General features: G+C 42.6%; 1 protein-coding gene across 5 annotated transcripts in view; it reads left to right on the forward strand.

The window, feature by feature from the left end:
• The window catches only part of ADGRB2 (adhesion G protein-coupled receptor B2), a 124,592-nt gene that overhangs the window by 43,893 nt on the left and 65,627 nt on the right, over window positions 1-15,072 (forward strand). For 4 of the 5 annotated variants that reach the window (XM_089479336.1, XM_089479337.1, XM_089479338.1 and 1 more), the window contains exons 3-4: window positions 4,338-4,421; window positions 12,165-12,329. In XM_089479336.1, the coding sequence (XP_089335462.1) occupies window positions 4,338-4,421; window positions 12,165-12,329 (249 nt within the window). The remainder of the gene's footprint in view (window positions 1-4,337; window positions 4,422-12,164; window positions 12,330-15,072) is intronic. The other variant, XM_089479339.1, reaches the window with a different exon arrangement.

A 15,072-nucleotide genomic window follows, 5' to 3' on the forward strand; every position in this document is an offset into this window, starting at 1 on the left:
GCCGGGTTCACTATGAAGCGGTATAGAGATGCTATTGCTATTGCTGTTTCTCTTTATGAGGCCACTCCTGCCATGAACTAGTGGTTTGGATGCCTTGGTTCAAAGGAGATGGCTTTGGAAACACAATGTCTGATGCTGGTAAAGTAGGGCAATGGAGTAATCAAATCCTCCCCCACTTTTTCCTCCCTCCCTTTGCAGCTGAGTGTGCATCTTTGTCCGGTTCTTCTACATTCCTGTTAATTTCACGCAAAGTGCCCTTGATGGATCTCTTGTTATTTTTCGTGAGCCGAGCCATAAATTTGTGACATCTCACTGTAGCAATCTGTTAAGTGCATGTTGGGCGGCAGCCGTGGCTTCGGGGAGGGGGAAAAGATGGAGAAGGGTGAACGGTGCGCATGCAAAAGAACCGTTGGCGCACAGGGGATTTAAAACTAAAGCGGGTGCTCCGCACTTCCATCTTGCGCTCATTACCTCTGGAGGCAAGGCCAAGGAAAAGAAAAACACTGCGCCGGATACGTCACTCCGCCGCCTCTTTCCTTGCACTACCTGTTTTTTTTACTAGCAAGCAGCTCCTACTTCCAAAATTATTTCATTTATTAATTGATTTGCTTTATAGCCCACCTCTCTCCCTGCGCATCAGCCTGTAGCATTAGCATTTAAAAAACAGGGGACGGTTAAAGCATTATTTATACAAATGGCTATTTATGAGTAGCGTTATTTTCTCTTTTAATGGTATTTCCTTTTTAAATGTCATTTTAAATCTTTTTAATGTTGTCAAACATTTAATTCTATTATAACATCCACTTTTTTGGGTATGCTTTCATGGTATTGTGTTTTTCCATGGTAAGGTGCCTTGAGTTCCAATTTTAGGAGACATATAGAAGAGAAATAAATATAATAATAATAATAATAATAATAATAATAATAGTTGTTGTTGTTGTTGTGTGCCTTCAAGTCTCCAACTTATGGTGGCCTTAATCTATCATGGGGGTTACTTGGCACATTTCTTCAGAGGAGGTTTGCCATTGCCATCTTCTCTGGCGATGATGATGATGATAATGTTGATGATGATGATGATGCAGCGGACCCTTGGTATCTCTTGGGGTTTGATTCCAGGACTCACCATGAATACCAAAATCTGTGGATGCTCAAATCCTATTCTATACAATGGCCTAGTAAAATGGTGTCCTCTATATAAAATTGCAAAATCAAGGTTTGCTTTCTAGAATTTGTATCTTTTTTGAATATTTCCAAGACTTGCATAAGTCCGTGGATAAAGAATCTGTGGATATAAAGGGCCGATAGTGTTGTTGTTGTTGTTGTTGTTGTTGTTGTTGTTGTTTGTATCCTGCCTCTCCCTGTATTGGAATGAGGCGGGTAATAGCAAACAAGAACAATAAAATCAAACATGAGTATTAATAGATAAAAGCATAACAGGACATATTAGATCCTGGTTCCCCTATCTCCCTCCCACCCTAAAATACCATTAAAAACAATTATACATAACTTTTTAAAAAGAATTAAATAGCAATTGAATTAAAAGAAGAAGATTAAAAGAGTATAAAAATACAGTCCTCCCTTGCCATACTTGGGGGATCCGTTGTGGACCCCCCCTGTGTAAGACAAATTTCATGTATGCTGGAGTCCCACGCAATTGAATGGTGGCATGTTCTTGCGCCTCTGGCATGCGCACCATTTTGTCTCTCGCCTTTCGCCGTCCGCGTAAGCTGGAATCCGTGTAAGGCGAGGGCATGTATGCTGAGGCGGACTGTCTAGATCATAATAAAAAGTAAAAACAACAACAACAACAACACACACACACACACACCACAAAGCCATAGATTTTCAACCAAAGGCCTGCCTGAATAAGAAGGTCTTATCTTGCCAGTGAAAAGAAAGTTGAGAGGAGTTCAACCAAACCACCTGCAGGAGTGAATTCCACAGTCTGAGAAGTGTCTCTCCTGGGTCTTCACCCAACATCCCTCTGATGGTGGTGAGACCAAGAGAAGATCTCCTCCAACAATCTTAAAACCTGGGCAGGTTTACAGAATCATAGAGTTGGAAGAGACATCAAGGGCCATCCAATCCAACCCCCTTCTGCCATGCAGAAAGATGCAATCGAAACATACCCCCAAAATGGCCATCTATCCTCTGTTTAAAATCCTCCAAGGGAGGAGACTCCATCACTCTCCAAGGCAGCATCTTCCACTGTCAAACCACACTTACCATCCAGAAGTTCTTCCTAATGTTTTGATGGAATCTTTCTCATCTTCTTTTCTCCATTATACAAGGAGATAACGGCTTTTAAGATCATTGGACCCAAGCTGTATAGGGCTTTAAAAGTCATATCCAGCACATGGAATTCTGCCCAGAAACAGACTGGTCGCCAGTGCCAAATCATAGGATTTGTAGTTTGTTGTTGCGCTAAAGCTCTCTGACAAAGGAAGCTAAATACCTCTCAAAACTACAGCTCCCAGAATTCCATAGCATGGAGCCATGGCAGGTAAAGTGGTGTCAAACTGCATTATGTCTGCAGTGCAGATGCAGCCTGAGACAGGAGTCACTGCGCAGTGCTGTAATGTATGCATTTTTAACTCTCCAACAACATTTCGGATGAAGTTTGTATATTCTGTAATACCGTAACAAAAAATGAAGAGTGGGATATTCCTCTCCTCCAATTGTGACACAGATAGATGATACAGATTAGACAGATTAGAGCGAGAGAGACAGACAGATAAACTGATACTTTCCAGTAATCCCAGTATTGCCCCCAATCCCCTACTTTATTAGTATGCGAGGAGCACTGCTCCCCGGTGGAGAACCTTTCTGATCTCCATCTCTGTGTTTCCACCCTCTACATAAATTAAGCTCTGCTGCTTCTTTTGCCTCCAGCGGGAGATGTGTAAAAGAAGAATGAGCCACAAAAAGTCCACAGTAGTGGGGTGAGGAGAGTCAAACCGCAGTGTGCAATAGGAATTAAGGACCCAAAGGGCAGAGTCGGCACGCCAGGAGAGATGCTGAACAAAGGAAGGTGCCTCATAACATCTCCATTTGTCCTCCTAGCACCATTCCGTAATTGATTCAATGCATCTGTTTTAGGGTTTTGTAGGGTTCAGGCCCAGGTTTCCTACTCCAAGAAAGCCCATTGGACTCTAAGCATTGGCAACCCAGTAATAAGAGATATAGGTCCTTGACTATGGCTTCAGAATTAATACAATTTGACGTTGCTTTTACCGTCACGGCTCCATCCTATGGAATCCTGGGATTTATAGTTTATGTTATGCAGGAATTATTCTGCAGGGGTAAAAATACATGGTACACACACACACACGCAACACACATACAGAGAGATGACAGACAGACAGACAGACAGACAGACAGACAGACAGACTAGGACATTTGCACAAGAAAAATGTTAGTAGTAGTAAAGTCAGTAGTAGTAAAGTAGTAGTATTTTACAACTGAGAAAGGAGTGGCAAGTAGAAAACAAACTGTGAGGCATACATGTGATTCTAGTTAATCAGGGAGAAGAGCTAAGTCATCCTATAATAGATATAAAAAGAGGTGTGCCAAACCCAGTGTACCACAAGAGTAGCAAAGCTTAGCAAGAAGGAAGTGCTGTATTGTTGGAAGGCATGCTAAGAGGCTTGGTGCTGGTTTATGAAGACTGATTTATGAAGGTATGAATATGAAGGTAATTTCGGTTAAAACGTATGCTGCAAAGACTACTTGGAAGAATGCTGAAGAATGCTAAAGGACTAAGCTTCAAGGACTATTTGTTTTGTAACTAAGCGTCGGAGACATTGTGCTCAAGGACTCTAGCTTTAATAGGCAGCTTGTATGAATGCAATACTAGTTGCTCCTGACTAAATAAAATACCACTGAGTCATTATCACCTGCAAACCTTGTGTGGGAGGTTGTGTTTTATCCACTGTGAGGTTTGGAGGGGGATTCTGTTGCCACATCTGCTATGAAACCTCAACAAAAACTATGTTGTTTTTGGACATTGTTTTTGCAAAACTGAGTTTTCTGTGCAGGAAACTGTTTTTCTATTAATGTTGTGCATTTTTCTATGCATTTTGTGAATCTTCCTGGCTTGAATATTAGATGGCTACCTTCTCCTTGTATTTTCACTTGTCGGGATGCTATAGACGTTGATAGCATTGTGTGAATAATAATCCTGGAAAATAGAATGCCATCCATAAGGGAAGCATGGTTCATACAGTACAGATAAACCTGGAGAAGTGTATTCCTACTGGACAGATATTCCATTTCCATTTTCCTCCTACTCACTCTCCCAGATCCGCAACTGTCTCATGGTTGCCTCCTTCTTTCAGGTGACGGTGTGCAAGAAGACCAGAAGGTGAAAACACAGTGGCCGCGGTCAGCTGATGAACCAGGGGTGTACATGGCACAAACAGGTAACAACCTTTGGTGGCACGTGGTGGAGAGGCATAGAAAGTCACCGGGGCAATCTTTGAGGAAATGTTCTTGCAGCCAATGGTCATCATATAATGTGCTCAAATTTTGTGTACACGTGTATTTGTAAAAATCCATGTATTTATATTTGTAGAGACCAACAGTGGCGGGTGGCGGCCACCATACCAGCAAGGTGGCCAATCCACTTTGGGTTTGAGGCCACTTTAAAGGGGGTTATCCTTCCAGATAAGGTTCATAACCTTGGATATATCTTTTAAACTTCACACTTGAACCCAGAGCAGATTTACCACCCTACTAGCATGAAAGGCAACTGCCATCAGTGGTAATACTGTCCTCACCTTTATCCAACCCAAAAAGAAAGGAAACACAAATGATTTCCAACACATTTCTGCACTGGAAATACTACCAATCAATTTTAGACCTATATCTCAGACCAAGGCTTGTATAAGAATTAGTACTGAAATGTTGCTAAGTGTCCAAAGTGCACTTGGGAAGGCCTTCCAAGATGAAAGATATCATGATTATTATTAATTTTTTAATGAAAATTAACAACATTTGAATTCAATTCGTGATATTTCCCAGGATGGGGAATAGCCTGTCCTAGATCTTAACCAGATTTCTCCTAAAAGGTAACTTTAAACCAGTTGTGGACATACTTCTATAGCCTAAAAACACCTGGAGCGTTTGAAAGACGCTTATTGCAATGAGGAAGGGATTATTAAGTTTTTCTGTTTTGAGTTAGAAGGCTTAGAATTCCACCACACCTTGCAAAAACAAAATCTATACAGTGTATAGTGGTAAATACTGGCACGCAGGCACTCATCCTGAAAATTGGCATGATAAGTAAAGGCAACCTGGGCCCATAAGTCATACTCAAGGCCCCCAAGTCTCTACTGAGGCTTGGTCACACCCAGCCTCAGAAGACATTTTTACCTCTACTAAGAGCAGGTCTTTGGTACAGTAGTGTTGTCCATTCGAAATGAAGCCACCTTCCAAATACTTTGCATTGTATTTCACTGTTGGGCACTGGGAAAATCCTTTCAACCTCCCTTTGCTACTGTACGAGTCGTTACTTGTTCCTGTTGGTATAGGAGTGGCACAGGATGGTGTGGAAGGGGATGGTTTCCATGTAAGTGAGATGGAGAAACTTCTCTGGAATTTTGTTCAGACTCCAAAGGAGCAAGTAAATATAAGTTCAGAACTTTGGACAGAGGCTTTTAAAATCGGTTCAGCAGCTGGGATAGATGCCTTAAAACAGCACTTCCCAAACTTTGGCTCTGCAGATGTTTTGGGCTTGAGCTTGCAGAACTTCTGACTGTTGGCCAAAGTGGCTGGACCTTCTGAGGGTTGAAGTCCAAAATCCCTGGAGGACCAGAGTTCGGTAACCATGTTCAGGGGACCTTGGATAGATCATCTATAGTGTCAGCAGCATGGACAGATCCATGTCCCTGGGCTGGTCATCAGACATGACTGACTTGACAGCATCATCATCATCATCATCACCATCATCATCGCTACTCATCAGCAAGCACTGGCTTCATCATACCATTGTTATTAAATGGAGTTTAAATACTGGCTCTGCTATGTCACATGAGTGCATTATGGGTGTCTTGTCCTAGTCCTGTGCTCAGACAGATCCAAGAAAAATTGCCCAGAGAAGAAGGTAAGACATTGCAGATCACTGTGGGCAAAGCCTAGTGAGCCTTGTAAGAAAGGAGCAGCAAAATCCCTTTGCTCAGGCTCAAACTCCCCCATCCGATCAGCCTGTACTTTTGGCAAATGCTCCTCACATTTTCTCTGGCAACTCTCTCCGCACCCCACCCAATATTTCCTTGGCCTTTTAGCATATGAAGAGTTCTACCACATCTTCCTTCCAAAAGCCTCAGTGTTGTGAAATGAGGAGAGCAACATTTGCATTGCTGGCCTAATTGGTTTCTGAAGCAGGTAATTATGCAGCCTGGCGACATCCCCGAATTGTGATGAGACGAGCGAAACCGGCACTCATTTTGACGGGACGAGACACATTTTGCAGAGAACGTCTGCAGATGCCAGCTGGGTGATGGATCTGAATACCCATGTCAGCATCCTCAGGGCTACTCTGGGGAGATACCCAGACCTCTTGCAGGTTCGTGACAGAGAGGCAGATGATGGGAAATGCCTGATTCTTAGACTTCTGAATCAACAGTCTTAGCTCCTGACATGGCATGGGATCTACAGTTTCAGCAGGACAGTGGTGTGATCCAAATCTTGCTTTTCCACGCAGAAAATGCCTGCTTGCGCACCGAAAATGCTGTTTTATTCCCCCATCTGCAAGAAGAGAAAAAGATGCAAACGAAACCTAACGCAAACCCTCCATGTTGAATTTTCGGCAAAATAAATCCCAAACTGTGATGATTCTTGTTGGTCCAGGGCTCTCCTCACCGGGGTTGTCATTCAAGAAACCCAATTTTTGACCGTTTAAAAATATTTTTGAATCTTCTTTCCAGTTCTTTTCACCTCTAGTCAATGACCTCAGAAGGACCAAAAGATTTCCAGCCCCGTTTTAGAAAATGCCATGCGTTTTGCAAATATGGATGGTTTTGATAGCATCCCCCAGAGTTGCTCAAAGCCTGTCTTAAGGTAAAGGTATATGCCAGGTGTTCTGACTAAGCTGAGATGCATGGTTCATCATTGGCTTCTCCTCTAGCTCTAATAATCACATGCAATTTAATTAAGATGCAGCCTCTCCAACGACTGGGAAACCTGCATCTCATCTTCCATTCCTTTCAGTCCCTTGAGCGCCATCACATTCATGGTGACAGCAAAGTGAGATGAGGCACGTACCCCCTTCTTCCCTCTCCATTCTCCCCTCCACTCCCTGGTGCAAGTGAGTTTAATTTGCTCCATTTAGGCATGCTCTTAGCCCCTTCCTCCGAGACCTATAAAGAAAACAAATGTATTAATTGTTTAGCTCCTGTGTATTTATTCAGCAAATTCATCAGGGTAATGTGAACAGCGTTCGCCATCCCTCTCTGCCACCCTTTCTCCTTGGTTTTGATTTATAGTCTCCAGGCCATTGTGTGCATGGCTTGGGAAGACAAATGGAGCCAAAACCAAGAGAGTTCAGGAGGATCAGCTAAGCCAGTTGTGCAAATAGAGATACTGGCACCGGGGTTTAAGGCCTTGTTGTTAAAACGAACATGGCACGGGGCCTACATTGTTTGACGGGGGTGTCCAAGACTTTGCAGAAATGGTGCAGTAACTAATGCTGCTATATTGTAATTGTAATTTTAACCTTGTTGTGATCCCGCTTCGATCCATTGGGAGAGGCGGGAAGATAGAAAATATTATTATTATTATTATTATTATTATTATTATTATTATTATTATTATTATTATCCCAAGCACCTGCTTGGCTACGGTGCTCACAGAGGGTCTCTTGACACGTTTATTACCTCTGAGCCTCAGTTCCTCCATTTGTACAACTCAAATGAGAACGCTCTCTTCCACAAGGTTGGGGAGAGATTTTATCAGCATTAAGAAGGATTAATTATAGCACATGGACCTAATTCCTCTTGTTAGCATTGATGAGAATAGACCCATTGAATTAATGGGTTTTACCTGTGTTGCAGAGGAGAAAACTAAGGGTGCATCTGCACAGCCTTGGCTGTGTGGAGGTGGCAAGGAGGACTACCAGGAAAACCCAGGCCTTGGCCTTTATAGTCTTGCATTCTTAAATCTGGATTGCACCAAAATGGTCCCCAAGAAAGCAGAGGATCTGGATTGTTTTTCCACCCTCCCCAGTTCCCAAATCTAGTAGAACCAGGATTTATCTCTCCCCTTTAATATGAGTGCCAGTGTCACGTTGGGAATTCTTCTGTATCCTAAAGAACTAGAAGCCTTTTTTTAAAAAAAACATACTGTATATACTCATGTATAAGTCTAGAAAGTTTAGTCAAAAAATTGACCCAAAATATCTGGGTCGACTTATCCATGGGTCAATGTAAGTACTGTACTTTCGCTCTTATATATATAAAAGGAACCATCCCCTTTCTCTGAATAGAGTGACAAAAGGCGAGAGCTTAGTCCATCCTGGGAGCACCAAAAAAGAAGCATGGATCCCCTCTACCCTTCATCCATCCACCTATAGGATGAGCACAAACAGTTATGCCTGGCAGATTTTTTAGGTTCTTTGGCACTGTTTTCCTTTGCATCATCCTTTACATCCTTTGTTACACGCCCCTAAGTTTTACCCTCGACTTATCCATGGGTCTTATCAAAATCCATAATTTTGCCCCAAAACCTGCCCTCGACTTATACATGAGGTCGACTTATAGTTGATTATATACAGTATTGTTTTGGAAAGGAAGGAAGCACTAATATTTATTCTCCTGCTCCTGGTTTCTGATTGTGGGTTCTGTTTTGATAATAAATGCAGCATGGGATTTAAGGGACACCAAATTGCCCAGTTCAGATCTCCTGGTGCCCTTGAAGTGGCACCCTGGGTATGCCAGCCACTGTTGATTGAGTCTGTTGTTCTCAAAGCAGTGCCCTCTATCAATATTGTTTTTCTCTGCTATATTCTGGAAACAGAACCCCCGCCCACACAGCTCCTTTAATATTCATTATGTCCTCATATTTGAAGGTCAGCCTTCGGAAGGAATGACTTCTCACACCGGTGCCCCTTTCCGCTAATATTTGTTTTCCTTTCCGCTCCCATTCTCTTGCTCTTCGGAAAAATGAAAGCCAGCCACCTCCCTCCTTCCTCCTCCATCTGTTCCTCCATAATTTAAATAGATGTTCTCTACTTCAGGCCTGTCCAAGAACTTCAGCTAGATCATCAAGTTTAATAAAGAACCAGATTGTTGTAAATGTCAGTGTCTTCTCTGCTTGGGGCAGAGGGAAAGCGACCTTGGCTGCTCTATTTGATCCGCCAGCCTTGGCTGAACAAAGGTGGCAACAAGGACTGCCAGGGAAACCTCAGGCTTCGTGTCACAGCTACGGTTTGGTCCCAGCGTTGGCATCTGGTGGCTCCAATGTCGGCGGAGGGATGAATCAGCTATTGGTTTTAGTCCAATGAGCTATACAAAGTGCTGAAGATATTGGAAGAATAGATTTTAGCACCTGGGACAGGTCCTATAAAGTGCAGAATAAAACCTAGGGTGCATCTATACTGTAGAAATAACGCAGTTGGATGCCACCTTAAGTGCTGCAGGTCCATCCTGAGATTTGTAGCTTTACAGGATCTTTATAGTCATATCTGCCAAAGAGTTCTGGTGCCTCACAAAACTCCAGATTCCAGGATTCTGTAGGATGGATCCATGGCAGTTAAAGTGGTGTCAAGCTGCATTATTTCTACAGTGTAGATCGCCCTCTAGAGTGAATAATAATAATAATAATAATAATATATTTATTTATTTATATCCCGCCTTTCCCTTTTGAGGATCTAGGCGGGTAACAACAATCCAATATAACATTTAAAAACAGTAGTAACATAAACCCAATCCCCTAGCCCTCCTTCTTTCTGCTAAAATACAAATAAAACATCATACTATATACCAACAGTAGCAGTATCACACATTACACCCAATTGCATAGAAAATGCAGCTAAAATTAGGAGCACAGAAAAATATTTACAGGAGTGGTCATAGGGAAAGACAGTGGGTAGGTGAGCAGTTCAGGTTCTCATTTTGGAGGTTAGTCTGGAAAGGCTCGCCGGAAGAGATCCGTCTTTATCGCCTTTTTAAAGGCCTCTAAAGATGTAATTTGGTGGATCTCCTCCAGCAGATCATTCCACATTTTCGGAGTGGTGGATAAAAAGTGGCATGGGTTCCACTGTTAGAGAAAAAGATCTTTGGGATGGTTGATGTCTCTTGTTACCGGTGGTTCTGGACTGGTACCAACTGGAACAGATGCAGTCTTCTCAGCTACTCAATATCAAAGTAACTTCCACACAGATTTTCACTCAAATGAGGGTTTATTAACTTTGTTGCTATTTACACTTTACACAGCAAGCTACTATACATCTATACTCTTTCAGAGTCCATGCTAGAAACTTGAATATGACATCAGTCTTTGTTCTCTCACAAGATCAACTTTCCCACCAAGTGGACACACCTATTTCTCATGAAGTCACCATACTACACAAGACCATAACAATAATACATTTTGTTTATATTATGTCTCAGCACATGTCCTTGAAGACTTGTTCTTCCAGGCCTAGGCTCTCTGGCCTGCAACAGGAACCATTTTAAACCTTAGTTAACCATTGACACATCTGAACATTTTCAATACAAATTAGAAATATATATATCAACATCCACCAGTCTCCACTCGGTCTGAGCATTATATGTCCATGGGATAGGTGAGTAGTGTGCCTATCCCATGGACATAATACTGAAACCCAGGGGAGGCTGGTGCAACTCATGTCAATGGGATGATGACTTGACTCTAGAGGGCCATCTATACTGTAAAAATAATGCAGTTTGATTATAACGCTGACTTCCAAATGCTTACCTCCTGAAGAGCATTTGAAAGTCAGCATAAAGAGGACACATGGCATGGGATCCTTCAGATTTGCCAACACCATTCAAAATGTTTCTGCAAAAGATGCAGTCAGACATAGGGATGGTGCAAGGGTGAAAAAGCTGACTGGCAGATGTCTCCTCAGAATTACATTCTCTGGCTGGGGTGTTTTTTTAGGGTGGTGGGTCTCCAGATATTGTTGTGTCCAACTTCAGTTCCCTAACTGGATCAAGTGTTATTTTTAGGAGAAATCTGGTGGCAAGCTAAGAGTTTACAGAGACATTCTGGAAAAATGTATGCAATTCTATTTAAGCTTAGGGTTGGAGTTCTTCAGAAGCATTTTTCAGAATCCCTTGGAATGTTTCATCTAGGAGGAAGCCATCATGGTCCTCATTGTGCTCAAGTTCTGGGACTGGAAGGAAAATTGGTTTGGTCTCTGTTTTAATGCTAACTTATTTCAAAAACAAGGTGTTGCTCTATGAAATTTGTTCATTTCTGAAGGATGCAGTGCAACCCTCTCAAAAATAGTTTGGAGGCTTTGCACCACTCACCAGCTGTTGCGTTCTGTAGGATCTGCGATTTCTGAAGATGCCTCAAAATGTAAATCCATTTAGAGTGCAATCCACTTAGATGTACCCAAGGTCAACAGGGACAAATGCAGTTGTTCCAGTTAAGCCATCCCAGTTAAACTGGGCAAAAAGCACTCCTGGCTATAGCTACCTTTTGAGAAATCAGGTGGAAACCCAAGTCCAAGAGCAAACGAACAAAGAGTTCAGTTCTCCAAAGGCGGTGCAAGCTCTTTGGGACCCAGTTTTGGGGAACGAATGAATGAAATACAGTATACACCAAGTAAATAAATAAATGTCACCTCTTCCAGAACAGGTTGGATTCCTGCAAGTACCATTAGGGAGCAACATGGAGTGAGAAAATATATGTTGTGTTAGGGAGCAGTGCTTGGGTGGGTAGGTGGAAATGCACATTCAACAGTGTACAAATTTGTGTGCAGAGTTCAAATAAAAATAAAATCAAACAGGAGAGATGGAGGAAACTGAATACAGGATTGGAAAGCCTAGTTTGGACACAGAGCAACAGCAACAGAAGGACTTGTAGGGTATCTGCACATCTCTCCTAGGGATGGCTGGATTGATTTTCTTTCTCCTTATGTTTGTCTGCTTTGCGTGTGCGCGCATGTGTGTGCATGTGTGTTGTCTCTCCCACAGGAGACCCTGCAGCAGAGGAGTGGTCCCAGTGGAGTGTCTGCTCCCTGACCTGCGGGCAGGGTACCCAGGTGCGGACTCGCTCCTGCGTCTCATCGCCTTATGGGACGCTGTGTAGCGGGTTGTTGCGGGAGAGCCGGATATGCAATAATACCGCCACCTGCCCAGGTAGACTGGGAGAATGGGGAGGGTTGGTCCTGTTCCTCCTTGCTTCCCCCACCCCCTTTTTCTGCTTTTGCCTTTGCTTTCTTGGGTTGCATTCATGGAAGATGCCTACTTGGGTGTTACTACCTGTTCTGTGTTCTCAGTGACTTCCTGCTTTGCATTCCCACAACCATTGGCTGCATCATCGCTGCAGAGATAGTCTAGTTTGACACCACTTTAAAGGTCATAGCTCAGTTAAATTCTGCGAACTGTCATTTTGTGAGACATTTAGCTGTCGCTGATGGAGAGCTCTGGGGCCACAACAAACTGCAAATCCCACATTTCCATAGCATTGAGCAATGGCAGTTAAAAGTGATGTCAAACTGGATTATTTCTGCACAACCTTGCCATTGGCTGCATCTGCACTGCAGGGATGATCCAGCTTGGCATCACTTTAATGGCCATGTCTCAATGCTGTGGAATTCTGGGATTTGTTTAGCCTCCTCTATCAAAGAGCTGTGGTGCTACAATAAAGTGCAAGTCCTGAGATTCCATAGCAGGAAGCCATGGCAGTTTAAGCAGTGTCAAACTAGATTGTTTCTGCAGTGGGGATGCAGCCCTAGTTAACCAAGGGCCTGAATAGACAGGCCAAAATAAAGCTGCTTCAGGTCACTTTGGAGGTATGCTGTTTAAATGCTGCATGCATCCTAAGAGGCTGGAAGCCGTGCCAAAGCCATGCTCCAGTGCTTTGGGTCTCTTAAGACGCATGTGTCATTTAAACAGCATACCTCCAAAGTGACCTGAAGCAGCTTTATTTTGGCCTGTCTGTTCAGGCTCCAAATCATTCTTCATTCTTAGGAGGAGGCGATCAGATGTTAAATATTTGGATTGGGTTTCGTTTTTGTCCGTTTTACTTGCTTTACTCCCTGTTCCAGCCTATTAAGATTGAATCAATCGTTCCAAGGCTTGCTGCCCTTTCTCTCTCTCTCTCTCTCTCTCTCTCTCTCTCTCTCTCTCTCTCACTGGGATGTTTTCAGTTCTGGTTCATGACAGCAAGCAGGTTAATAGGCCTAATTAGTTTCTAAAGGCATTCCAGCCATAACCCATAAGTACTGTGAAAAATTAATGAAATAAAAAATAACAGGAATGGTTAGTGGTAAATTTGCAACATGTTTTTAATGCTCCCAACTTAATTAAAGAGTATTTTACCCTGAGTGCATCAGGCTGCAATCATTTAGGCGCCAGGAAAATGTGTTGCTCCGCAGCCTTTTGAAAGCTGCTGCCATTAGCATTTTGAACACAGAGAGGGTTTGGGTTTTGCTATCTGCTCGAATGGGTTGCTGCCGCTTCAATTTGTTGTGTTCCCTTTGTACGTCTTATTTTTATTTTTATGGCTCTTTTGATTATACTTTGGTTCCTTACAACTGGCGCTCGCCGCCCTGGGAACACAGAATTTATTTCGAAGTGGCGAGACGTAGCCTATGCAAATTAGAAACAAAAATCCATAATATGAAAAGTCCTCCTAAATAATGGAATATATATATATATATATATATATATATATATATATATATTGGATTTTTAAAATATAAACACAAAGCAAAGGGAAAATAAAAACAAAAAGAAGAGAGAAAGATGTAGGAGGAATTTGTAGGATGTGAATGTAGGCCGCCTTGTATACATTGAATGTAATCTGAACAATAGGGATGTTAGATTCCAAAAGCAGATGAGATCTGGCTTCTTTCTCGCTTCTGCAAAAACCCTGCAGCTCTTCTGCAGCCCCTGAAAAGCTGGATAGCTTTGAGCTTCTTTCTTTTAAAGGCCGGGGAAGAGTTTGTGCATTAATTAGTATTCAGGGCCCATGACAGCAAATCGATGAAGGATCGCCATCAACTTGAAAAAATCTGGCTCCTGTCTAAAAAACACAGAATGGCACGGAGTTGGGGTGAACTCTTGAGGTCGTTGTAGCAACAAAAACTCTTGCTTCTCCCTCCATCTCATCTGGATTCTTCTTAGACTGGTCAGACACTCATCTACCCGCCCGAATCTGCAAAGGTTGAAAGAACGTACTAGGAGGGATCTGGACAGGGTGGCCCTGCCTCTTCCATCACTGTGCATCTTACCTCACTGCTACCACCATTATTATTATTATTATTATTATTATTATTATTATTATTATTATTATTATGTCAAGTGGCAAGATCTAAAGTAGTGATCTGCTCATGTAGAATCATAGACTCCTAGAGTTGGAAGAGACCCCAAGGCCCATCCAAGCTCATTCTCACATGCAGGAATACACAACCAAAGCACCCTCGACAGATGGCCATCCAGACTCTATTTAAAGACCTCCAAAGAAGGAGACTCCACCACCCTCCACTGTCAAATAGCTCTTACCATCAGGAAGTTCTTCCAAATGTTGAGGTGAAATCTCTTTTCCTGTAGCTTCCATCCATTGTTCCATGTTCTAGTCTTTGGAGCAGCAGAAAACAAGCTTGCTCCATCCTCAGTATGACATCCCTTCACATATTTAAACAGGGCTATCATGTCACCTCTTAACCTTCATACCATGTCACCTCTTAACCTTCAAACCTTCTCCAGGTTAAACATACCCAGCTCCCTAAGTCGTTCCTTAGAGGGCATGGTTTCCAGACTCTTCACCATTATAGTCGCCCTTCTTTGGACATGCTCCAGCTTCATCATCCTTTTTGAATTGTGGTGCCCAGAACTGGACACATGATTCCAAGTGAGGTCTGACCAAAGCAGAATA

The sequence above is a fragment of the Sceloporus occidentalis genome, unplaced genomic scaffold, assembly GCF_023333645.1.
Source record: "Sceloporus occidentalis isolate IW3139 unplaced genomic scaffold, rSceOcc1.0.p SCAF_13, whole genome shotgun sequence".
NCBI classification, from domain to species: domain Eukaryota; kingdom Metazoa; phylum Chordata; class Lepidosauria; order Squamata; family Phrynosomatidae; genus Sceloporus; species Sceloporus occidentalis.